Genomic DNA, 27,270 nt, shown 5'->3' on the forward strand with positions numbered 1-27,270 from the left:
CATGAATTTACGTTGAAAAAACAGGTTTGTAAGGCAATTGTTGAAGCTAATTTACAGTTGGTTCGCTCAACTGCGTACAGCTTTCTAAACTGTGTAGGCATCTAGTGGTATGACTAAGTAGCTGAATGGATTGTAACCCAGGAGAATTGAATTTGTTTATGTAGCCACAGGGCTATGGCTTACAAACTCCTCAGAAACTTCAAAGCATCGCTTTTACTCAGAAAAATATGTTTCTGTCTGTCTGGCTTCTGTTTTTACACTTACACTATCCAACATAAATAGTATCAACTTGTGTTTAAAATTGGTAGGTTATTAAACTTAATTTTAAGTGAATGTACCAAATAAATTAAATAAACTGAGGTTTTAGTGCAAAAAAAGAGCAAAGGACGATTATGCATGGACATGGACGTGACTGGAAAAGGAGGGAAACGTGACAACTACTCTGAAGGAATCTTTGATAGCCTTTTTTACATAAAACAACAGTGACAGGAAAAAAATAATTTAAAGTATTTAAAATTCTGGCGAGGCCATTACGTGGTCACCATGTTTTTAATACTTTGCAAAATGATTTACATTTTTACATCTGATTGTTTGCCACAGGGAGTGTGATGTTGCCATTGGTCTATATAGGGTCGGTACACGTTGTAGGACATGCTGTGCTTATCTGATAGTGTAGGTGGGACAGGAGAAACTGGAGCAGAAGACGTAGTCAAAGCACCAGAGTAAAGCCCCCCCCCACAGTGTGGAGCCAGGATCTCATTAGGTGTCAAAGGGGCCTCGCAACACTGATTCAAGTCGCTGCATCGCCAAGCTATGGGACCGTTGTCGTCTCCCCTGGACTTCTCTCTTTAGAGCAGAAAAATACTGCAGTTCATCACATAAAAGGAATGTGAGGATCCATGAATAAAATAACAACAACAACAGCAACAAAGAAACAAAAATAAAAACCCACAACATTTTTTTTCCACATGGTATTCTTCACACTGTTTTTCTTCAATTTATATTTTATAATATATATATTTATATAATCTCTTAAAGTCATTTTGGAAATGTTCCGTCCTTTGAGAGAGTGAGGGCATGATGGGTGAGTTCTGAACGCCCCGCGGGCCCTTTTGACCCAAAGTGTGTGTGACGCTGAAAGCTGGGCTGGACGCACCGGCGTCGACCTCGCCGATCCCTCCTCCACATCGCGTGTTACATAACAGGGTTTCCTTTAGGACTCCACCTCGCTTCCCTTTGACCTCAGTGTTTCTTAGACGGGGACAATATGGAGGCCGAAGCCCAGGGCCTGCAGTTTGAGCTGGTTTCCATGGTAACTAGTGCCGGTCGTAGGCAGCAGTGGGAGGTGCGGAGCCACGGGATGCGGCACTATAATAATAAGGGGAACCTGAAAGTTAACAGAAGAACGAGCCGTTGGAAACCGTGAGGTCGAACATCGTGGAAAGACACGTTTGTGTGAAAGTCCAAGGACAGAGAATACATTTGTATTACTGTGCTTTATTAATACATTCATTATAAAGTGTATTAATGTTATGGTTATGTTTGACCGTTTTTCTCATACAAGAGAGAGTCACTTACTTAGTAATGCTGGATTGCTGAACCGCCACGCTTCGTTGTAAGTGTATTGTGGATGAGAATAAGGGTTTCCAGAAAAGTCCCCTCCTGGAGAACAAATCAATAAAAACAAACATCAGCAAAGAGCTAACAACCTGAAATGACTGTCAGCTTTCATAAAACATTAAGCTGTAAAAAAAAGTACCGGTCAAGTTACTTTGCAGTATGATTGCAATCTTGTCACAATGCAATGTTTCTGCTGCATTTGTATCCCGGCTGCTTGTATAGCTTGTCTCCATGCAGTCCCTTCATGTGAATTGATTGTCTTATTAATCCTCTGTTAGTCTTTTGGATTTGCTCAATCGTTCCCTTAAGTGAGGACGTCGGTGCCTTTTTTCTCCCTGCTTTTAAGTGACGACGCTGCGCTCTAGAACTCCCTAATAGGTTCTCTGTGCCCGTGTGCAGGTCGTGGTGGGAAGGACGGGAGGCTGAGGGGATGTCAGAGAGCGATGCTGTGGGTCCACAGGTTTCCTTCTTTTACGAGACTATAAAGGCTGGGTTTTATATGAAGCCGCTGAAGAATGGCCTTTGCTTTAACAGTGTTTGGGGCCAGTCACTAAATCTTAGTCATTCACCACCAGATGAAAGAAAAATTACAACCTCTGGATTAAGAAGGTAGCTGAGCTGGTATGAGTATATCATAAGCACTCTCTCACGGCATGTAATCCAATAAAGCATCAGTCATTTTCTTTGTATCAGATATCAGCTTTCACCTCCTTGTTTATCTGAAAATGTTACCTTCATGCACACTGAGCTCACTCATAAATACTGCACGCCTGCTTTGATTATTGGTCAGTGTGAAAGGTACATGTCTCCGAGCAATAAAGGGAATTGTGTTTTTAGTTGTTTGGAGGAGAGATCTACACACGCTGGAAGCTACAGCATCCCCACTGCTGGTCGTGTAACTCGAGCTCATCCCTGAGAGAGATAGTGATTTAAATATTTACAGGCCCTCCACGCCTCTGTGTTTTGACCCTTAACTGTTTGCTGTGAACCTGAACTGCAGGTTAAGTAGAGGGGAAAGAGATACGCTCTGTAGGCCTGGGTGTCCGGGGAGGCGAGGAGGCGAGGAGAGGAGCAAAAGCAGTGTTTATCGACGGGGCTGGTGAGAGTGCGCTGTGTGGACACGGTGAGGGTAATGAGCGCTGGGAGCTGGAGTGTAACTGAGAGGAACTGTCCTATCACACGGCCACTGATTGTGGTGATCGCCTATCGAGTTCATCTAATGTCCTCTGCCGCAGACGCTAACCGCACGCTAACCGCAGTCTAACAAAGCTATAACAAGCTTGCTTCAATCCTTTGGGTCGAGAGCAATGCTTTAGTTCAGTATCTCAAATCGTGAATGTGTTTTTGTACGTGTTACATGTTTAAGTGACCTCAATGAGACCAACTGAAGGGTAGAACCTCCTGGAAATGAAACCTGTACAAGTAGAATTAATGGCATCATAAAAAGGGAGTAGTGAAACCTACCAGGGACCATTCCAGCGAGTGTGGAGGTGGGGTAGCTGCCTTGTCCTGTGGGCGGGACATGAGGCGGGTAGCCAGGTAAGGTGGTACTGGCCATGTCTCGACCTGCAGGCACACAGGAGGGATAGTTGAACATGAATGTATATTTTCTATGTTTACTTGACGTTAAAGCTTAAACATACAATATTTTCCACTCCTTGCTCCAATTATAATATTTCATGAACAAGAAACACCAAAGTGGAGCGATTCATATAGTCACTGAGAATAAGTTAAAGATCTTTCTGCAATATTCTAAAGAAAAAATAGTTGCAAACATGCTAAAATGAACCACAAATATGTAACATGTTGCTGCATGTGTCATGAAGTTGCATGTTTTTCATCCATTTGGCGGAACTTCTTCTCCAGTCTGGAGTTGCATTGGATGACAGGTGATGAAATGATCTTATCAGTGACTACAACTGCTGAAACATGAATATACCAACGTCCTAAGCAGCTTTTGAAACTGACACGAGCATCAGGCCAATGAGGGCTCCCTCTGCTCCACATTCAGTCCTTTAATTAACAGTGACAGCATCGGGCATGGCTGGATGAAGGGGCACACAGGACAGGGACATACAGGTCCAAAACAGCATCAGCCCTACGTCTCTGCCTCTGCACCCCCCCACTTCAACCCCACCCCCCCACCCCACCCCTCTGCACCCCCCTTTGGCCTCCTCTTGCCCTTCAGACCTCGGGCCTGTCACGAGGCTGGAGGGACCTGGAGGCCTATTGTTAACCCGAGAGGGGGAGAGAGCAGTCGCTGTTAATGAGGGGCAAGCAGTCAGTTTTGCTTGTGTATACAAAACAGTGGGACCACAATGCATGATGGGATTGATGGCTTTGCAACGTGAGAGGCGGACACTTTAATTTGCGTCTATTTGACAATTACTAGATTATTAAAGATAAACACATCGGTAAATCAGCTAAAAAGAGTGAGCTTGATTGGGTTTTGATCTGGTTACAGGGCTTTATGGGTAAAGTTGTACCTGCTATATAGGACTGGCTGGCATACTGGCTGTAGCGGGGGCCGTGGGCATGGGCAGGGTAGCTGGGAGTAGAGGCATCTACAGAGAGGCTGGACTGGTGGGGCAAGATGTCGGCTAGAGCAGAATCCCCAACAGAGGAGGGGGTGAAGGGGGCAAAGGATGCCTCATGGGGCTCTCGCTTTACACACATGGAAGGTGGATATGATGGGTGAGAGTCTGCCAGGTGGAAAGAAAAAGAAAGAAAAAAACTAGATATAATGCAGACATGCAACTCCACACATACCGCACATACATTCACTTCAGTCACTCGGATGTATGGAGGGATGGATGTAAAGCTTTCTAAATGTCCAAATAACCAAATGGAAAACGTCTGTGCAGAGGCAAAAACAAACCAAATGTGTCACAGCAGATGTTTTTAGACTTGTCATGCATTTAGCCGAAACACTACCACAGAACAATAAATCAAACAGACGGGACTCTTTTTTGGGCAGATTTTTGACATAATAAGGGAGCATAAAGGATAAGGATCATTACAAGAAGTGCAGTTGCTCCTACGCATTAACTTCCTATCTTTCACCAACTCATAACCAGACATTTCATATGAATCCTGAATAGATAAGCAGTATTTAGCAGTTGATTTGTTCATTTACATCGCATATAATAATAATCTCATATGCACCCAGCAGTAATTCATTCGACTAAGTGGAAACATACACCAGTGAAATGTTGCAACACATCGCGCCTGATCAATCAAGCTGAAATGCGTAAAAAATTTCCCCAAGGTTTTGGGGAAAACAAACAACACAATCTCACGGCTGCTTTCCCACAACAAAATCACTCCCCCAAACAACCAAACAATCGTCTCGCAGACAGTTCAAAACTCTACACTTTGATCTAATTTGGCTGATGAGTCTTGGCATCTTTCATTTCAGCGACTCTGCCACTTGAACCTATGCAATAAATGTAAGCTCTGTCTCCGGCCTCGCCGCGTCTGCCGCAGAGCCTGTTGTGTTCGCTGGGGCCTGTAGGGAGAGATGGCTCTTTCCCGACACCATGATAGCCTCATTAGCTGCTTCCCCCATCATTGTTATTTTACAACAGGACTGTGTGTTGCGATTCCTCATTAAGATAAGGGCTGTTCTATGGAAGGGGGATGCAACCCTGTCAGCCCTATGAACCTAATGCCAGGGAACGTGGCTGCTTTCCCATAGAAATCTATTGCAGGTTTTCCATATCTCTTTGTCTTTGTGACAGCTGTAAATGGGGATTTAGACAGAGGTAGAGCAATTACACACAATGCCTTCATCTTATTGAGACAAATAACATTGTTATGGCGGGAACAGCACAATGTTAACGTTTTCTTTTGATCAAATCATTAAAAAGCTGGTTGCCACGAATCTCTGGCATGAACAGAAATATTGTAATGAGTGGGCTTTGCGTTAATTGGATAGGCCTAAAGTTTGTCACATGAGCTGTACAAGTATGTCATGAATTTATTGGAAACAATGTCCGCATGTAGGAATGATTACAAATGGCTGGCGCACAGTTCGGTTCTTCAGTTAATTATATCTAACATGTACTTTGTTAAAGTCTTTCAAATTGAAACAGCTTTCAAAAGTCCAGTTACCCTGCGACTGATTTGGGTGCAGAACAATCTCCATCCACCACCAGAATTTGTTACTATGGACAACACAGCAGATAATGTTAGGGTTAAATCACTATGTCGTCAACAAACAGCTTGATCAGTGCAATTAAGTTTTTTACCCGCGAACACAGCAAGCCTAACCCATAACAACAACAAATGTCACAAGACCCAACAAGTGCTGGCTATAAGAAAACATAATCCAATCACTGTGTGTCACACTTTAGGAAAGTGGATTGTGTGTTTGTAAACCTTGCTCACGCACATTCGTAGCATTGTTCTGAGGAACACTTACTTTGTCATCAGGGTGAACCTTTGGGACATTAATTTGAACTTCAGTTAAAGGTGCCAAACACGAAGCCCAGGTCTGTTTACACCGAGACTTCCTGCATACTACTGTCGGCTTCTGTTTTCTCAGCGCCTGAGCAACCGTTGTCAAACAGACAGTGGTTACGATGCAACAACAGCCGATACAAACGCTGCGTTCAAGACCACTGAACTCTGAAACTAATCAGACATGGTGTTGCTTATTGTCCTGGAGACGAGGCAGAGCCCGGGTAAAGGGAGCCTGTCAAATCACAGGCCCTGATGATGGAGATAGAAGATAAACTCTGGGTCCTTGGGGACTCTTCTCCCCAGCAAACACATCTCTGAGAGAGTGGAGACGCTATAGAGTTCTCCAACATCTGTCTCTGCTCCACCCCTGATACCACGTCGACAGACCCCATCAACCATAGAAATGGACTGTTAAGATCTACAACGGCCCTCGGCGTGATGCGTCCAGATATAGCTACAACAGCCTGCTCTCGAGTGAGCATTTAATTTTTAAACATACACAGAGGAACTGTGCTGCACAAAACATTTACTGGCAGAACTCTTGTTTTCAAAGGCTGACACTCAATCTACGGAGAACTTTTTTATTCCTACAGTATGTTCGAGATCACAGCAAACCTTCTGTCTCGTGTATAGGCAGGGCAAGGTCATCTGGACGTCACTCTCCTGCATTGTAGAGGTGGTCCTTTATAGCCCCTTACCCCAGGAAAGGAACACAATTACTGTTCTAAAAGGCTGCATCCAGTTGTCAGTAAAGAATAGTCGCATGGGCCAAATAGCTTGAATTCCCCATCCACGGGTTTAAAGTAATTCATTACCAAATGTGTGCTCAAAGGTTAGTGTGCTGGGTGATATAAACATTCATTTCCGAGCTCGGGGCTGCAGACGTTAAGACACGCCGTTTTTGTCACCAGGCCACACACCAGGCACCACAGGTTAGGTGGCTGCTTGTTGTTTGCCACACAGTAGAGAATGGCTGGCACTGCCAAGTCATAAAAGAGGCTCATAGTGAGGTGTACATTTCAGCTAAAATTAATCATAGATAAAGTGTGTTTTTCCCCCACCTCATTAGTACAGTTGAGATGAGGGAGAGAGAGAACTAGATAGATAGGTAGATATAAAGAGTGACTGAAAAGCGCTGGATCTTTGCATCTGCTAGAGTTTAAGTAGGTCAGAGGGGTGCCCATTTACACCCAGCGTCCCCACAGGCTCTGGTGAGAGTGATTATGGAGCCAAGCCTTTACAGAGACGACTGTACTCTCATTGGGCAAAGCCCTGTTTAACTACTGATACGAAGATATATTGTATTGTACTATCTTTTGTTCCACAGGCTAAGTCTCGGGATTTAGATCATTACAGTCAAGATGCAGCGGATCTGCAGGATACTTTACGTTGCGGAGTCTGTTCCCGTATCAATAGAAAAAAGTGCAGACATACAGTATAAATGCTGGACAAGAGCCAGAGACTATGAGTCAATCATGTTCTACCCATGGATGCACTGAACAGTTCACAGTGTTCCTCCACTGGACACAAGTACAACAGTTTCACTACAGCGCGTAAACACCAGAAACAAAGTTCCCCGTTTACTTTTTATCCAGTCGGTTTTGGAAATATGTGCCATTTGTAATCTTTTTTTTATGATAAGAGAATAATTTCCTTTCAAAGAATTATTGACAGCTTATGTCTTCTTTCACAAAATATTAACATTACAATTTTCATTTACATGTGGGAAATCTCAAAGTCCTCATTCTGCAGGAGGGGAAATCATTAGTAAATGACTGCTGTTTCTCACTAAATCCTCTTCGTCTCTGATTTGGATGTCGTCTTCCTTCCTTGGTAACCGTATTTTTCGCACATCAGGATAAACAGAGGACACAAAAGATGGCCGACATTGCCTTCGCTAGCGCCCTTGGAACGGAAAGCTGAGCGCTTCATTAATCATTCATCTTTAATAGATTATGCAAATTTCAGGACATAAAAATCAACAAGATCAATAACTGTACGAATTTTAATTGGGAGCAGAACACATTTAAAGAATGAATATAATCTCGTGGCTCCATCCAGTATGAGAGCATAATTTATTGATAATTGGATCCATGCCTAAGTGTGGAAGGTAATTTTGCATTTTTCAGCCTTGGCATACATTCCTATTTACAGGGTTTGCTAATGGCAGAAAAAAAAACAATATTATGCAGTAACAACCTACACCCAATCAAATGCTTCATGCATTGCTTTGCAAAGTCGTTAAAATTAAGTAATAAAAGCTTACTGGATATTACTTCTGACTTAATTTGGTGCTCGAAATAATCATTTTCTGATGCTTGTGCTAAAGTTTGTTGTCATATTCCACTCTGAGAAAAGTTTTCTTAGTTTGACTCCTCATTATGCAATTTGTGGCCCTCACATGTATCGCTTTAGGAGGCCCCCGGCCCCCAGGTGTGGCTTGAAGGCCACCTGCTATGAGTGCGCTCCCCAGAGCGAGACCGCTTTCATAGGAGGAGCCCAGCATAAAAGACAAAAAACACACCTTTCTTCTCCTGAGGTCCAACTTTCTGGGGCAAATCTACCTCCCACATATTCAGCAATAAAAAAAGGGGGTCTTTCTTTTCCCATAGCTCTGTGTCTGGGTCTGGGGCTGGACTGTCGGGATCATTTGAGAAGGGCCACTGCAGTTTTCAATCATGCTGTCCTCCTCTTTACTTACTCGCTCTCTTTATCTCTCTCACACACACACACACACACACACACACACACACGCACACACACACACACACACACACACACACACACACACACACACACACACACACACACACACACACACACAGTGGACTCATTGACTTTGATGCTTGACGCATAATTATGGGTGTTTTATTAAAAGGCCGGCATATTGCTCTCCAGTCAGTGTGGCCATAAGTAAACCTAACCTCTCCTGGGAAAGAGGCTCAGCAGCCACATTGAAACAAAATTTCAATTAACCAGGCGGCCATCAACCTCGACAGCAGAGCAAAAGAAGCCATAGTGCAATAGAGGTGGGTCAGTCTGGGTTATATGATACAGATAGTTAATACCACAAGATATTCAATACACTGCACCTGCCATTACCTGTTGGCTCTCAGTGGAAGTTACTCTTGAAAGCAGCAGTCAGTTGATAAGTTGTTAAAAAGCCCCCTGTAATTTCAGTGTGTCTTTCACTGTCTCATCTGTATCTGGGTCTCTCTCTCTCACCACAGCGTGAGGCAGCCAGCCAGCCACGGCGCAATTCCAGCCGCTGTCAATCAACAGGCTATCATAGCCTTTGATGACAACGTCGTGTCGCGGCGAGAACAGCAGCTGTCTCTCATGAGAAGTGCTCCCAGTCAATCTGTTAGCGGGCCAATCGGGGCTAACACAATAGCCAGTTAGGAGCAGCGAGTGAAAGGCCTGTAGGATTTAATGGGCTCAGATGATATGTCGCCTCGCTCTGTCCCTCAGAAATAAATACACAGAGTGCCTCAAAAAGTGTCTCAAAAGAGGGGTTTCATTTGGTGATAAGGATTTAATATCGCTGGAGAGCGTGAGCGCCATAAGGGAGCGGCAGTTAAAATCGTAATTGCTCGATGATGATGTAATATCGAGACGATTTTTTTACAATGCTCAGTCAGAGTTGACCAAATGTTGGAAAAACATATTAAAAGGAAGTTCATTTCAGTACTTAATTACATTTATAGTACTTCAATTTATGCGGGAAACAGCTTAGAAGAGAAGGCACAAACAACTGACCATCAACTGATCATTATTATCCTTTAGTATGATAAAGTGACATCAAGTGTAATCTGGTCTAAAATGACAGTCTATGGCATTTTCAGTAAGCTCAGGTGCAGGATAGTCTCGTTTGTCAGCGGCTCCCATCTTTTACAGCTGCAATAGTGTACACATGGTGATTATGGGATTTAGTTGAACTGATTTGTTATATATAAGGAGGATGAGGAATGAGAATATTTGGAATACGTCATGTTCACTTGGCTAGTGAGAGGGGGCAGCAAGGAATTTGTAAAAATGGGATGCAGAATGTTAAAATTGACTAAAATCATGAGTATGATATGCTTGGTTATACTTTAACTAAATGCCACGAAAACAACATCTAAAGACATCGCAGCAGGAGCTGAGGTACTGTAAAGACACTATGTTTGTGTTCTCGCTACATAGTTCAGCCACCTTGTTGCAGATGTTTTCGACCTGTGTGTACTCTTTTAGGGATCAATCTAGCGTGAGTCAGATGGTACCTGTCACAACAGAGTAGCTCTGGGAGACACTGGAGGCGAGGTCGGAGCGGTCGCTGGTGGAAAGGCTCGGCTTCACGTCATCTATTCCAGCGTTCAGGGATGGGTGTGAGTACTCGTTCGCCTGTAGACAAACACACAGCACATGCACATATATGTCAGCTGAGGAATGCACACGTGAGCATAGATGGCAAACAAAAAGAGCAATTCAGACTTTTTATGTCAAATAATTTCACATTCCACCAGATTGCGTTATGATCTGTTTAATATCGCTCACTTTGGGTGTGAGATTTAGAGCAGCGTTCCCCAGTTATATATGAAATCTCTCTGAAGGAAACCCCTTGTGTGTCGGAGGAAGCTGCCTGTGATCCTTTCACTGTATTTCCTTCTGAATACTTCCTGTGAATTCTGTGAGCATCACCCCCCCCCCCCCCCTCTTCACCAACCCGTCCCGACCCCGCTCCCCGCTCCCCGTGCTTTACCAAGACCTATGATGTATGCATGCATTAGGGCTTGTCTGAGAAGAAGGCAGGAAGGGCGAGAGGGATGAGAGAGGGATTGGGAGAGGAGTGAAAGGACGGGGTGTCAGCTGGCTCTTTGTGCTCCACTGCAGTCATCCCTGTGACCAGTCAAGGGAGGAGACATTCAGGGCTTTGTTACAGGAGAGACATGTGGTGTGGTTTTTTAAAGGGGCGTACAACCTCAAAAAAAATCAACCTTTGTGCTTTGCCTCTGGGATGAACACATAAAACTGGGTTAATAACATGATAAAATAGTGGGTATTGTTTTTTACACCTTTCGTAGTTTTATTTGTATATTTTACTTTATATTGGAGATCTCTTCAACTGTGATAAAACAGCCATCTTTCATGGTTTACAATTTTTTGTTCAAAACATTTTTATAACACCAGAAAACTTCATGTAAAGATCAACCACCGACGAGACTCCACCAAGTATTTATCACAGGCTAAGACTCTGCTATAGCAGCTGTGATGAATCCCGTTTGTCAATGAGATGACACTTCCTGACCTGACTCCTCTTCTTTGAAAGGATAAGTGTGTGCGTGCACACATTTGTGTCTGCGGGTGTGTGTATGTGCGTGTGCATCTGTTTGTCTCAATGGGACGGGGTCCCACAGGGGCGAGCTGGTGACCCCAGTCTTGTCTGCCTCTATCCCAGATAAACTCTAATTGTCTGCTTACAACTGTTCCCTGGCACTAGGCTGGATGTTCCTCTCTATTCCGCTGGGCCTCAGCAGCACAAGAGGCATTTTGTCATGCAGATGGAGTGTGGGCAGGACTGGGCAGGGCTGGGCGGAGGGCGAGTGGCAAGCACAGAGAGGCCTGAATGACCTGACCACATGGCTGCCAGAAGTGTGGGAGGGATGAGGCCTATTCAGCCTGGCCTCTTCAAAATGGCTTTTTAATGCCCTGATGCAGACACCAGACAAGCCCTTAATAGCCTAATATCCCACCTTTTCACTAGTTTAAGAAAAGGAGGGGGTGTTGGAAACAGGGAGAGAAATGGAGGTGCACAGAAAGAGTGGAAAGCATTCTGATTAATATTACATTAAATTAAAACTGATTTTTCTGGACCATTCTGATGCCGTTTTTCTCCCCCCCCTCTCCTCCACTTTCCTCTCGCCTTTTTAATACCTTCTCCTCCACTCTTTGTGATTGCAAGTCATTTCCAATTCGTTTTGGTATTGATCTTGCCGTAGAAATCACTTTGGTAATTAGCTGCATTAGGGGCTGCATAGCAGGCTGAGGGGCTGTCCCTCTGATTTATCGCCGCTGTAATTCCCCGCGATCGCACAGAGATGAAAATGAACTCAATTAGGGCACTGCTAAGGCTGCATGGGCACCCACATAGAGTTCCAGTGCAAAAAACAATAGTATCTTGTTGTTTAACAGTCTCGTGTAAATAAAGGCTATCCACTGAAACAGGCTGTAGACTTGGACCTTGGAGCAAGAAGTTGCACAGAGCTTTTTGTCCCCTTTGTCAGTACCAATTATTCTCTATATATTGTTAAAAATCAATATGAAGTGTTTTACTTAAAGACAAACAGAAAGAAAGAAACCGGGATGCCAGTGCAGGGCTGTATATTTCAATGTGTAGATAGAAATCTTTGTGGCGAACCTGTTCAGGTTTGATGTGTTCTGAAGTGGGGAAGACATCAGGGTAAGAGGGACGTTCAAACACACGGTCCAGGGCCTCCAGCTGCTGCTGGGTGAAGGCGTCTGCTCGCAGGTGCTTCCTTAAACTCTCCACACTGCCCTGAGAGTCGCTGCCCGGACCTGAGCCATCAGAGCCATCTAGAGAAAGACGGAGAGGAGGAAGGGAAGGCGAAGACATTCTGCATCAGGGCGTAGCTCCAGTCTTTTTTTTACCCGATATTATTCTAGCAGGCTAGCAATGTGAGATAAGCATAAGAAGTTCAACGGTGTAAAAGTGATGGCATGAGGAGCAGTAGTAAATTCAGAGAGACCCACCAACATGTCTGCTTTTTTGATCTCCCTCCCTGTTTTCCCACCTCACCCTCTCTTCATCTCACACACATACACGCAGCCTCCCTGCTGCCTCCACCCCCCCCCCCCCCCCCCCCCACCTGTCCTCGTGGCCACCATCAGTGCGGTCATCATGTGATAGGTCTATGGTAATTGATGGATTACCTTCAGTGCAAATATATACTTGTAAGGGAGAGCGTGTATTTCAGGAGGAGAAAGTAGGGCTGGCGATTACATACAGAGCCTCTCATTCTGCCAGCGGGAAATGGAGGGCCATTATTTAACTGTACTATTTCCTCCTGAACATATTACCCTTCCCGCTCTCTGTCTCGCTTTCTCTCCCTCCATCCCCCACATATTGCCTGTCTTCTGGAAAACAGAATGGAGTGCGGACGGCACTCAGGGCCGAATGAGGACGGGGCGTCGGGGGCAAGCGTATGCATTTCCTCACTCGGTCACACTCTATATAAACAAATGAGCCCATGCTTCCCTCGTTCTCCTGATCTCTGACCCTATCAACTTGGCTGGGGAGCCCGCCGCTGCCGCTGCAGCTCTCCCTCTGCTCACTCATCAAGTCCTGCACACTGAAAGAAAAAAGAAATCGGCACCTAAAACCTCCAGCCAGCATCGCAGGAACCTCCACTCCACTGCCTGCCTCCCGCCACCCTCCCTTCCTCCCCACTCCCCGCCGCCAACAGCGGATGAGGGCTTTAGCTCCCATACAAATCTGTCATTCTAAATTTGCAGCAGATTATGTTCTCTCCTGGGCGAGCCAGCGGTGATATATGATATGCAAGGCCGCTATTGATTGCCTGATCCGCCAGCAGAGGAGGGAGGCGAAATGAACTTGGAATGAACATCATGCCTCAACTCATTGTGCGTATAATACTCTACTTAATCCCACATTTTTCTGTGCTATGGAATTCAATTGATCAATCATGTTCCACTGATGGTACCATTTCAGGGGCGTTATTGCCATTCTGCTCGGCTGCTTGACCTTTTTTCAATGGCTGAGGCCAGAGGATGAACCCGACTCGCACCGAGAAATAGATCCATGTAGAGAATGGAATAGAGGTGTGTGTGTGTGTGTGTGCGTGTAGATGGGAGGGTGTGTGTATATGTGTGTTTCTCTGCTAGAATATATTGACTTTAGCTTTGTGTAACATTTATGAAGGAATCTGTTTTTTTCCCTTCCTGCCACATGTCTCCTACCGTCCGTTAACCAAATATTTTAGCAGGCTTTCCTTTTTCCTTCACAAGGCTCCCTTGGGTGAAGGGTTGAGGTTGCATCATTGGTGTTGCTGTATGAAACTCAATTGTTGTCTGTGGTACAGAGGAAAATGGAGTCATTAATTACCTCGTATCAGCTTGTCTGAGAAAAGAGGCAAGCTCGATCAATAGCAAGAGTGTTTGTCATTCACTGTGGAGGAGCATGCTACTCAGCACCCTCACACACACACACACACACACACACACACACACACACACACACACACACACACACACACACACACACACACTTAATCAAGCCTCCTGAACTGACTGCAAAAGGACAGATTCCCATCAGAGGACAGTTTTTGGTGTACTTTCTGTCATCTAAATGTAAACTAAAGCCTCAATAACAATTATATATTTCAAATGCATGTGGTCAAAGAATTATTGATTTGGCCTTTAAATGAAAAATAATAATACCAAATCAATTATTTTCAGAGTTCGCCGTTAGAGGTTCATGTTTGACATATATCATAAGATAGCTGCAATAAATCAGATTCATCCTTTGACAGTCAGCAAGTCAAGTGGAGTGTGAAGCCAGACTGTCAGATCGCGTGTGTGTGTGTGTGTGTGTGTGTCTCATTGGCTGGCTTCATTTTCTCAGTGTTTCTTCAACCCCTCTGGGTGTCTCAGCAGGTATTCTCTTATCACTCCCACAGCACCAGCTGACTGCCTCTCTGCGTTTTAACACCAAAGTGTTAGGAGACAAACCAAGATAAAAACAATACTCGGTGACATTCACACATCAACCCTAAAGCAACGTCCTTTCTGGGAAATACTTTCTCTGATCAGCTTAAACAGACGGATGCACCTCGTTGTGGTCAAGTTATATTTTTCATAATGATGAATTCAAACAAACTCAACCAATGGACATGCAACTGCAACTATTCTTCTTAAAGGACACTGTAATTTAAACGGATACTTTTCTAACTAATATTCACATTCGTGCTCTTTCAGCCATTTGTACAATCGCTCACATTAGACCAGTGACAGTAGCGACCGTGAGACGGACCACAATGGTATCAAAAGCTGTTCTGTTTTCGCTTTGTCTCTAAGGGGGATGTTAACGTCCTGTGGTGGCTTGGTGGCACTTTATGTCCTTCTTTCATCTCCCCTGTCCCTCTGATAAGATAACTCAGCAGAGATTAGAGGTGGGGGCTTGTTTGAAAGGCAAATTAATTCCTACACATCGCCCGGCTCTCTCCGTAAATCAATGCCACGGGGTTTCTTACATCAGAGGCTGCAAGTCTTCTGCTGATAGGTGAAATGATGCTCTCGCAAATTGTGGATCATTTGTTGATGTTTTAAAAAAAATGCAGTTATGCTTGAAAAAAAAAGAAAAAGAAGAGAGCGCAAACAAACTGGTATACCCAGAGGGTGAACACTCCTTCCCTGTAAGCTAGCTATATTTATGAAACCTCTGAAGCGGAAAGGAGAGAGGTGGGTGGAATGGGGGAGCGAGAGGGAGAGAGGCAGCAACACTGCCATGGCTGTTAAGATCCTGTTATGTTGTGGCGTGTTTAAGAGCTTTATTAATTCGATTTAGCATCACCAACCAGTGTACTGACTGTCAGCAGGCACAGTGATGCTTCTGTGATATTTGCACTCACTGCCAACACTCTGCGTCGATAGTATTCTGAAGAAGTCAAGTTATTTTATTTACTTTCATTTAAATTCTCAGATCCAAGCCAAAGCAGTACGTTTATCATAAATAATTAAACTCATACGACTATTTAGAAACAGTTTTTGTGAATTTATAACAATAAAAAGAGAGAGGGGGGGGCTCTAGATGATCTGGTAGAGAGAGTTGGACTTCATCCTGCATTCTCCTGTCCACATGTCAAAGTGTCCTTGAGCAAGACATTGACCTGTCCGGAGTCAATGTGGACAAAACTGTCTGCCGAATGAAAGTCCAGTTATATTTGCTCACTGCGTGAAAACTTGCTATTTTATGAAATCAAAATATGCCAGTGCTGTGAGACTTTTGCAATATATTCTTGAAATAAGTCTTTAAACAAGAAACTATGAATATGTATTTCATGAAAACAAAATAACTATTTGGTTTGCATTTGAATCAGTTTAAATACCATTTCCTCTCTTGTTTAAAAAACAATCAAGTCATTTCGAAGAAAAGTGGCACAATATGAGGATGTGTTTGACGTCTCCCTCTTTAGTATGACTCCATTCTCATCTCTTGTTTTTCTTTGTCCTCCTCTGCTTACATCTCTACTCTCCTCTGGACCACTCTGCCGTTTAGTCTTGCCACCCTGTGTGGCGAGTATTTGTGGAAATGCAATTAACGTATCCCCTCTTTCCTCTTGCCTTTTCTCCCTCCTCAAGCTGAGTAATGCACCGCTCCATTAATTCTCGGCATCGCTGCCCGTAATTGACTTTTCTCCGACATGATTCCTCTCCTTTGAGTGAATACACTCTCCTTATATTTTTTGTGACGGATCTCATTGTATATTGTTTACAACTGTACGTGGGGTCTCACGCAGCCATGTTGCCGAATACAAACTCGCAAGACTTAGAAAGAAGAGGGGGACGATAAGATGAGGAATGTAATGCTGAAGAGAAAGAACGACAGAGATAGAGAAGAGAAGGAGGAGGGGGAGAAATGCAGTGTGGACCCTTTTGTGTCCTCCTACTGTCGGGGCCCGAACAGCTTCTTGTCTCTATGTTACGCTCTGTGGCCCTTCTCAAACCTGGGCTTTTCTCTCTCATACTCACCCCATCAGGGCCATCATGGTGCTCATGATTCCATTTATTTCTGCCTCCGCTCTGGATGCATTTATTTTCTAGAGTGATCCTCTATTGACTCATTGTCATGGACCGGCTTGACTAGCCAACCAGTGTAGGCCCGGGTTCAAATCCATATACTAACTGATTCAAACTCGACAAATGGGTCGTATGTGTTAAAAGATACACACCGGACGATCTCCAGAAAGGCCAAATATCAAATTTGAACAAATCAAAACAGCAACTGTATTCATTTTTCCTCAAGCTATTGAACAAGGTGGATATGACTCTTGGCTGCTGCGTGCGATCGTTCTTTCATGTCACGAATGAACAACCTGCTCTGCCATATTTTTTCTCCCCGCTCACACACTCATCAGCTCCTTCTACACTCATCCCACACCCACGCTACAATCACAAGTTATGACCTTTGCTTTCGCCATCTAATTTATCACTGTAGCTCCCTACTGCCTGTCCTCCCCAGAGCTCCACTGGGCTCCATCCAGGACGCAGAGAAACATACACTTAGGTCACATCAACCTGCGCACAGCATACAGCAGCAAGGTCAGCAGTAACCTGTCATTGTGTGCTCAGACGAGGAAAACAATGAATTTCCATGAAGCTGCAGCGCTGTTAAAAACAGCATTTCCTTTAAAAAGAGAATGAATCAGAGCAGGTGTGTCTCAAATAATAATGAGTTCAAAATCATCTTCAAGAAACAACTGTAAGGCCCAAACTTTTTATAAATGAGTGCATTGGACTCCGTGCTCTTTAATACACATTTGACAAGCACACCGCAGTTGTCACCCAATCCTCTCTGTCTTTCCTTGGCTCCCACTTCCACCATAGGTTTAAGTGACTGAGTGAGAGCATGCTGTACAACAGGCTAATTTCCCCACTTCACTATTAATGCATTTGGCAGGAACAACATTCCATTTCCTGTAATGAGATACACAAATAAATCTGGCTATGGATAGATTCGGGGGTGGGGGGCTGGTGGTGGTGGTGGGAGGAGATTGGGGGGGGCAAAGGAGGGGGCACATTGAGACGCATTCTCCCAGCACTGGCATAATTGGTATCGCTGCTTGCAGACATGCAAACCAATCTCTCCACAGATAGGGCTGAGACTCTCTGTTTTTCCCCCTTAAGGCTATTTCTTTTGTCTTTTCGATAGCTTGCACATCCAAGATAGGGGGGGGGGGGGGGAGGGAGGGAGAGGAGAGATGTTAATTTGTGAATTAATAGCTTTTCTCTGCAGAATTGCAAATTCTTTTAAATGTCACTATGTTCACAGTGCGAGGAGCATCTGAAGCCACACTTAACAGACACACATTTCCGTGCACAGGTGTGTACACTGTAGATGCATGCATGCACAAATCCTAAAACAAATTCTTGCTCAACTCTCATTGAGGCCACCACTACCTCCTTATTCCCTCCTTCCGTCATAAAACCACTTTTTTCCCTCTCATTCTGCTGCTCCTTTATCTCTCTTTCACCTCCTCCCATCTTCACACGAAGCCGTCCAATGTTACATGCTACTTTTAATTTGCAATAACACATGACGAGGACAGATTAATGGCTCTTATGGCACCTATGTTCCTGAAGCTCGTCTTACGAGGACCCGGTGTACATAACGCGTGTCACACTACATTATCTCTACAGCCCTCCAGTAATGGGGACCTTTTTCTTCCTCAAAGGGCAACCGCTGACTTCAGCCACACTGGGATTAAAGGCCACCACCATCATCACAACACCAGCAGTACAAGCACTGTGCAATGCTTTGTTTCATGTGGATTTTGGTCAAAGTATCACAATGTAGGCACAAACATGTGACGCTTAAAATCTTTGATTGGTTTACAGACATGCAACACTGTCCAGTGAGTCATTTGTAGAACATTTGAATGTACCGGTATTCATTTACTTACTTATCTATTTACCCAGTGATGTATGCACTATATATGTATGTATTAATTAGATTACTTTGACTTGGTAACACTGCAGCAGGTAACTTTCTGCTGTGACGTATAGTCTTAGCTGGCTCAGGCAGGTGGTCCGCCTGCAGTTTTGTTTTGTAAAATAACAACAATGCTGCAATTATCTTAAAAAATGCGGACAATTGAAAATGACCATGAATAATTAATCACAAGTGGATCTCCTGACATAACAGTCCAAATTAAGGCAAAATGCTAATTTTAGAATTATTGAAAAAAAAAGAGTTTACAATAAACTGCATCTTGCTGTTTGAAATCCACAGATATCTTTACCTGGTAAAAATATTAAATCAGCAACACTGTACAGTTCTGCATATTGACCTGCATGCAATTACATGGAAAATATGATTTTCCACAGTCTCAGTAGCTGAATTCATTTTAATTTCTCAGGAGATTATTTCTTGGAAAAATCTTCCCCGCCTCGTCCCCACAAACTCAGAACCCTGGAAGAGCAGAAACAGCAATTGAGAGGAAAGTATTGTGATCAGATTGATCAAAGCAAAAGAGAAGGTCATCTAACTTCAACTTACAATGTCCTATTTTCCTTCCGTCCATGTGGTTGCCAGTCCAGAGAACTAAAGAGACAGAAACATAAAAATTGATGAGTGCTCTTTGAGATCATTTTCAACCATTTCATCCCATCAGCCACCTCAAAGCAGCACAGCAGAATCACACGTGTGCACACACACACATAAACACACACACACACACACACAAACACACACAAACACACAAACACACAGGCACATGCGCAGCCCCCTCCCTGCCTCCACCGGTCTGTTCCTACACCTGTTCAGGCCACCACCGGGGACATGTTAATTCACAGGCATTAAAAAAGCCAATTGTTTGCAAAACCGATAATCTATTAGCCCTCAGGCAGTGTGTGTCCACTCTCTTGCCTTGCCTAGGAATGAGAAATTCTGGCTTAGACCGGATAGGCTTCCACTTAATCTCGGAGCATATCTCGGGCTATTTTCTTGCCCTATACACTCGTATACTGTCTTACAAAAATACTTTATGATTGAATGTTTTACTGCTATTCAGAATAAAATATATTTCAGTAAAGAATGTTGGTGCAGGATATTAAATGACTTGTATTTAACTGATAGTATCAAGGCCAAGGGGGATTAGAGTTGTATGACAGCTATATGGGATATCTACAGTACGTGTAAACATGGTATAAAAAGGGCATCAAAAAGCTGATTGAATCGCAACACTCTCTCAACACTCGCCCTGCCTGATATACAACATAACAAGTCACTGGAGACAGCACGTAGAAACACACTTGGCTGCAGCGCTGTCATGAATGCCATCTTCTTCACACACAGGACGAAACAAAAAGTAGGAGACGAGTGATGGAGAGAATTAAAAGGATGGAAAACAAAGGGATCTTATGTGTCTCCCTTACCATCGTCTCGTTTCCTCTTCTCGCCGTTGGAGCGGGGGATACCCAGAATGCCGTTGATGGAGTAGGATCCTACGGGATCGTTGGAGGCGCTGGTCACAGGGGGCGAGGCTGTGCTGGGCACTGACAGAGAAAGCGGAGTTAGTGTTTGTACTGTACTGCATGTGTCTCGTTTGTGTGTTTATTCCAGTGCATGTGTATGTGAAAAGGCTTGTACGTGTTCAGGTTTAGGTTCTTATTTCCTGTTCCAGCAGCCCCGATGTCTGTGCGTAGCTTCAATTGCGCTTACCTATGGTGTGGCCGGGCGTGGACAGAGGCGTAACAGATCCGTCAGGGGACGGGTGGAATTGCTGCTGGACTTTGGTGCGGATAATCCTGGTAAAGTGAACAACAGACACGGATCAATCAACACTGCTTCCAGAGCATGGAGATTTCACACCAGCCCGCCCGCCCTGGGACCCTCGAGCACGGCACATCAGGTCCACTTACGCCCGTGCATGTACAAGCGCGCCATCGTTTGGGGGTGCTTGTATCCTCATATTCGGGCCCCTGTCACAAATAGCCAATCTCAGGGCTTTAGGGGCAATCTCTCCTCTCCTGTGTGAGGCTGAATGGGGGCTGCCCCCTGAGATTGTGGATTCAATCTAGCTGGATTCTGAGGTTAGAAATATGATAAAGTCCCCATACCAGTAAGATGTGATGTGGCGGGAAAGTCTTCATTGCACTTTGGTCTGAATGATCTTGCAAACAAAGCATGAAATCACATCAATTCACCTCAATGATCAGCTTCACTGGCTCTACCTGGCCAACTCTAATAATCTCCCTCTTCTGCTCCCCACTCTCTCTTCTCTCCTCGCTCTCCCTTTTCTCTCTCCATTGCTCAAACCTGATCTTTCACTCCGCTCTCTCCCAACCTCATCCTCTTTTCTCATTTCTACTCCGCTGTCCAATGTGCTCTCCGTTTTACTGTACTTTACGATGCCTGTGTTTCAAACCCCTCATCCCTGTCTTTCCTTCTTTCTATCTTCACTCTTCTCCATTTACTTTCTTTATCCCCCCCTCCTGTATTCTCTGTCACCTCTCCGGTGTCTGTTTTAGTTTTTGGTCTTTTTGTTGCTCAGTGTAGCACGAATCCTACAGGCTCACTGAGGATCAGAGCCTATTGATTGGGACTCCGGGATAGAAAAGTTGACGACAAATGGTGGAGAGGAACAGCAAATGCAAATAGTGATCTATAAATTACATGTGACAGGGAAGCAATAGTGTCTTATTGGCCCAGCCCGAGACCACTGCCACAGACGATGTATTTTAATCTGTGGTGCACTCTGAAATACATAAGGAAAAGAAATTAATTTTCACAATAATCTGAATTTTTTTATTTTTATTTTACATTTGTAAAATTGAGTATTGTAAAGGTACAGTGGGATATTCACAAGCTCAGCTTTAGCTGTTGTGGGACATGATCGCATTACATTAAACCACGACTATGGTAATCTTTTGATTGACAGACGAACACAACATCATTGAATAACAGCCAGCGTTGTGCACGGACAGAAATCCCACATGGAAGCCCTCTCACTCGAGAGGTGTGACAAAAACAGACTTTTACAGACTGCAGATGAGGCGAGCGACGTTCACATGCAGCATCCAGCAATGAGCTATCAATTCTGAATCAGGCAGCTATGGGGTTAACTTCCTCGGGGGCAAAAATGTACATCAGACTCTTTTCATTCCCCTCACTATCTCATGTGTCCTATACTCTCTCCTTCAGGCAGGGCAACAAAGGCTAGCAGCCTCCTTCAGAAAACACACATCAATATTTTATTTGAATTTCTAACATCTCACCACAACAGTTATCTGACCTCATGACTCAAGGGAGCCTCATAAATTCAAGGACTTTGTTTCAAGTCTATGTTGTTGATATTGAATAAGCAATTTGGATGACTGAATTAACGACTTTGGTGTTTGGGTGTTGTAAAAAAAGAAAAGAAAAAGAAAATCCCAAAGAAAGATTAAAATGTGGATCAATATGATTGAAAGTCGCTTCGGACCTAAGGTACGCCTGTGTCCACTGGGCATGTTGCCTCTCTGCGGCAACAAAACAAAGTGCAACCCAGCCTCTGTGTAATCTTTAATAATTCATGCAGGAAAAATGTGTTTAAAGCCAGGACATCCTCTCAGTCAACAGAGCAGAGGTCAGTCCTTTAACCACAGAGACCAGCAGGGGTCCACTGTGCCGTTCTCTCCCCCTGCCTGCCTCCTCCTGTGCTTCTCATTCTCACTTTCTTCTCCTTGTCTTTACCAATCCTCCTTCAACAGCAACACTGACAATCCAAAACAACCGTAGACATTAAAAATAGCCTGAACATTATGGTTTACTATTCCTTGAGTGAAGGTTAGATTGTAGAAACATTTTTAAATACTCATAAATTTGTTGTATTTGATGTAAAATAAATATCAATGAACCCTTTTTTCAATGCTAATATACATGTTGGGTTAATACAATTCAAGAGCGAAACCTGCTGCTTGTTACGTTGTGATTCGTGAGGCAATGTTTTAAGAATTTAAAATGCAGTTTTGTGCATTGCCACAAGCCCTGATGTTAATTATTAACGTGCAGGCTAACTTAGTTTCAAAGGAAAACATTTCTCCTAATAGTGCTGTTGCACAGCTCAAACCCAGCAGATGGTCAGAAATGTTTTCTAATTGTAAAACATTAAACCTTGCCTCCTCGCACCCTTAAATACATTTTCTTTTGGTTTTAGGAACAACAGGGGAAAGGCGCCAAAAGCCAAAACCTGTTGAAACCATCATTTCATAACAGCCTGATTTTATGTCTCTCTCTTCTTTTCAAATTTTTGTTTTGAAAGATCCATCCATCTCCTGCATTTAGCTGGCTGTGCTATGAGACTCTCTTCAGCTCATTAAAATGTAATGCCGATGACCAGCTCTCTGGAACAGTGCCTCCTAACCAAAGTTCATCACTGGCAGGCATATATGGGTCTTTTTTCACTTTGCACACATGCACTGGATCTTTCCACCAGCGTCTTCTGTCTAAAGATACTTTGTCCACGCTGTCCCGCTTCATGTGGAAAGGCAAAGGTGTTGGGTGTCTGCTGCTTTAGCTGCTTCAGTGGAACAGAAACTCTTTTATAGTCCATTTACCCACAGATCAACACTGTTTTAGGACGAGGATCTATCTATGTCTTGATGCATTCTTCTTATACTCGAATAATACTCATGATACTTGTTATTATAATTATCATTAGAACAGTATAATGTAATTAAAATCGGAATCATTTAGAATTGTCCAACCAAGCCTGAATGTGTGATGTGTTGTCGCTCCACATTCACCTCGGTGTTGGCAATAAAGAGGCTGCTGCCGCCTCTGTCGCAGTGTGGTCCGCGTATTGAACGACTTTGTTGGGTATTTCCTCCCGCCTCTGGATCTGGTTACGCGGTATTGATCGGTTTTTATCGAGACAGATGTGATTCTTCGTGGCCGGAGCCTCAGCTCCCGCGCTGGCTGTGTTGTAGGGCCGCACCGGAGATTGAATTGCACGAGTGAGACCACCCGGATAGACTCGACTGGGACTGACTCGATAGTTCAGTCTCGTATCCGGTGAAATCGCTATCTGCTCATTTCAGAGATTATTTATCCAATTTCTCATTTTATTGTATTTTTGTATTTGGCTCACTCCGACATTTTTGAACGCACACATTTGGAAAGAATTTCGGGGATAAAGTATGCGCTTCGGCATGCTTTTAATGATTAAACAAAAAAGGAAATTAGTTTTTTTTCCACCTACCTGTTGATGGATGAAACGCTGGGGACTGTGTCGTTGTCGCAGACGCCCTCAGCCAGTAGTCGGTCCCTTATCTCCCAAGCGAACATGGTTGGATTCTGGCGCTTATAGTCAGCAATTTTATCCACCACTTTCGGAGTCGCAACCTTTGGTTTGGAGCCACCAATGACTCCGGGTTTAATACTGCCGGTTTCGTAGTACCTGCATGGGGACAGAGTGAGCGTTCCTGAATGGATCCCTCCTTAATTCAACAATCCAGTCTGATTGATGGGAAAGGTGGCTTAAATATCGTTTGTGTGTAAATAAATCTCCGCCGACCTTCTGTTACATAGGGCAAATAAATACCTACAAATATGATGGCGGCTTTAATCTAATAATTGGTGTGGAAATGTGCTGTTATATGGGCCTAATGGAGTGTCAGCTGGAAGGTGAACAGATCGGATTTTTTTCCAACGAAAAGCAGTGTAATTAAAATCACACAATATAAGCAGTGAGACGGACAGAACAAAGGACAGTTTAGCTGTAAAAGCACAGTTTGGACCTCATTTCCAGTCTCCATGAGCTATTCAGTAGCATGCACGACATGCCACCATGACCTATTGGTAAATGTTGGTGACAAACATTCAGTGTGTGTGAAATGAAATACCTCTGAAATGCCTTCTGATAGCTGAAAAAAATATATTTCAAAATATTATCTCACAGCATTTGTGCTCTGAAGTAAGAAATGACGTATATCTAATTTATCAGGTTTAATAAAGTATATATTTTACACTGATGGAAAATATAGGAACGTAAAGTGTGTATTTGTGGTATTTTTCTAAAAGATGTTGATACTCAAATGTGAGTTTATAATGGCCGTAGATTGTGTGCTTTTTTATATTCTAATCCGTGTATAGACTTGTTAAATTACCTCGAGCTACTTTATACACGTAATCACCTCCAGTCTCCTATAATATTAATACAGCCTCACATTCCTCCCAGATATTTTTTATCCCCAATGCTTAGCTGTGAACTTTCCTCCGAAAATGTATTTCATGATTATGATGCTTTTCTCTTGCAAGGCTGCAGGTGATGGATAGAAAATCTCGGACGCAGAACTGCTGTGTTCAAGCAAAAAAAAAAAAAAAGATAAAGGAAGAAAAAAAAAATGACCTGCCTATATAACCGATGGCTGAGGCTGAAATAGAGCTTGGTGCGCATACGAGCTATAGAAGATTGATGTTTGACACACATAGGGCTCTGTTGGTCGCGGATCCCCCCTTTTACCTGCCGAGGATTTTGCTGACACAGCCGTGACTGACCCGTAGCTGTCTGGATATGTCGCAGGGACGCACGCCCTGGTGGGCCAGCTCCACGATCCGCTGCCTCACCACGTCCGGGAGGGGTCTGCCGTTCACAAACACCCCACCGAGCTGGTTCACACCGCCGTGCCCTGCGTGGGACACAACAGCAGCACAGGGGAGCATAACATTACATACCTGCAGAAGACACGGTCTCTCTTCATGTGGATTCATTTTGGTTTCTTTTATTTTTCTGGGATGTGTCATTTAGTTATTTTTTTGTCTAAAATTATAAAACATATTACCATACACACATACAGTATAATGGACATGCATAACCACATATTTTAATATGTGGTTAATAATGGAAAATAATGGTTAATAATGGAAAAATAGTAACAGTAATAATAATAATAATAAAACCAATGATAATAATAATGGTAGAAACTGAGAGAGAGTCAAATTCAACTACATTTACTGACACATATTACACAAAATATGAAATGAAACAAACATGTATAATTACATAATACATAAAATATACCTCACTGGCTCTTTTGATACCACTAAAATAAAAATAAAAGTCCTCTCTCCCTGTACATTGGTATTAGGCAATATATTCCAAGAGCACCTCCTCCACTGCAGCCGAACACATGTCGCAGATATCGTGTTTCAACCTGTTTAATTTTCCTCGCACAATTATTGTAAATAATTCAAATGAGCTTTGATAACTCATATTACAAACGCGGATGGTGCGAATGAGGAGCAATAAATAATGTATAGCAGCCCGGGTCTTCTTTACCCCTATCGTATGGAGTAGAACGCATGAAGAAAATGAACAGAGCAACTGTGTTATAGTTTTATTCTTAACCACCTAAATCTAGAGTAAGAGATAGAGTGACACGTTTACATCCATTTACACACAACGTGCCATTGTTTTAAAGACGCCTAACTGTAATTTCACAGGTAATAAACGCTTTGTATTTAAATTGAGGAGTTTCTATGATGTCACTTTATAGTGAATATGGCTCAAACCGGTTCACATTTCGTCCTTTTGATTCAACCAAAAAAAAGCTTTACACAACTAATACAAAAATAAAACTCTTCAGTGACCCACGTGCTCTTAAAATAAGCCAGACATGTTTGAAAACACTTTGCTCTGCGCCGTATTCCATAATGTATTACCAAACTTCAAGTAGGCGTCAATACATCTATTTTTAAATAACCCGTCTAGCAAAAGTTGATAATGTTTTAAAGGTTTTGGAAAATGACTTATGATACTAACATGTTCAATATTTGAGAGCTGTGTTCATCTTCAGTATAGTAATACAACGTTGCCAAATGGACTGAAAATGGAAATAAAATAAAATAAATATATAGGCCTATTGGTTATAAAGCATCTCAAAACATTTCTAACTGCATGTTTTCTGTGTAAACTAGACCGCAGTCATTGAAAACACCTTCGACCGAATATGTGCAGGAATTAAACTCACAACACAGAAATGTTGCTGTCTGTAAACTAATTCTATACTCACGGTGCATCGCCGAGAAGGGGTCCGCTTTGCAGTGAATATCCATTGGATAGCAAAGGAAAGAAAGGTAATCGACTGAGGTCGCCGTTTCGCCTCTGTGATGCAGCTTTAAAGGTAAAAAAAAAAAAAAAAAAAAAAAGAAGCAAGAATTTATAATTTGGCGTTTACAACAGTCCGTGTGCGAAGAGTCCGCAGCGGTGGACAACTTCTCGTGGCGATGCTAAGTTTTTCCTCCTGCTCAAGTCTAAACTCAAAAGTCTCGCAGAAGGGCGGTCAGGTGCAGAGCATGACCCAGGCGTGTGCAGAGCGCACCAGTCGCGGCAACATTGACTCAAACCGGGTCACTGTTTGCGTTTATAGGACATCATGAGGAAAACAAAAAAGAGTAGCTGAAGTCTC

At 43.4% G+C, this 27,270-nt stretch overlaps 1 protein-coding gene across 4 annotated transcripts; it reads right to left on the reverse strand.

Moving 5' to 3' along the window:
* Positions 1–1,252: 1,252 nt before the first annotated feature.
* pax2a (paired box 2a) lies at positions 1,253–26,923 on the reverse strand (the record flags this gene model as incomplete). 4 transcript variants are annotated; one of them, XM_079280807.1, is made up of 11 exons in its annotated part: positions 1,253–1,368; positions 1,579–1,662; positions 3,085–3,186; positions 10,347–10,467; positions 12,482–12,657; positions 19,379–19,423; positions 20,257–20,376; positions 20,543–20,628; positions 24,063–24,260; positions 25,326–25,491; positions 26,875–26,917. In XM_079280807.1, 11 exons carry the CDS (start codon positions 26,915–26,917, stop codon positions 1,253–1,255), a joined length of 1,257 nt encoding a protein of 418 aa, XP_079136933.1. The 4 variants fall into 4 exon arrangements, with proteins under 4 accessions (XP_079136933.1, XP_079136935.1, XP_079136934.1 ...); XM_079280808.1 differs by having other exon boundaries at positions 1,317–1,387; XM_079280809.1 differs by lacking the exon at positions 19,379–19,423.
* Between the last annotated feature and the right edge of the window lie 347 nt (positions 26,924–27,270).

Source organism: Melanostigma gelatinosum (assembly GCF_949748355.1).
Source record: "Melanostigma gelatinosum genome assembly, chromosome: 12".
Lineage (NCBI taxonomy): Eukaryota > Metazoa > Chordata > Actinopteri > Perciformes > Zoarcidae > Melanostigma > Melanostigma gelatinosum.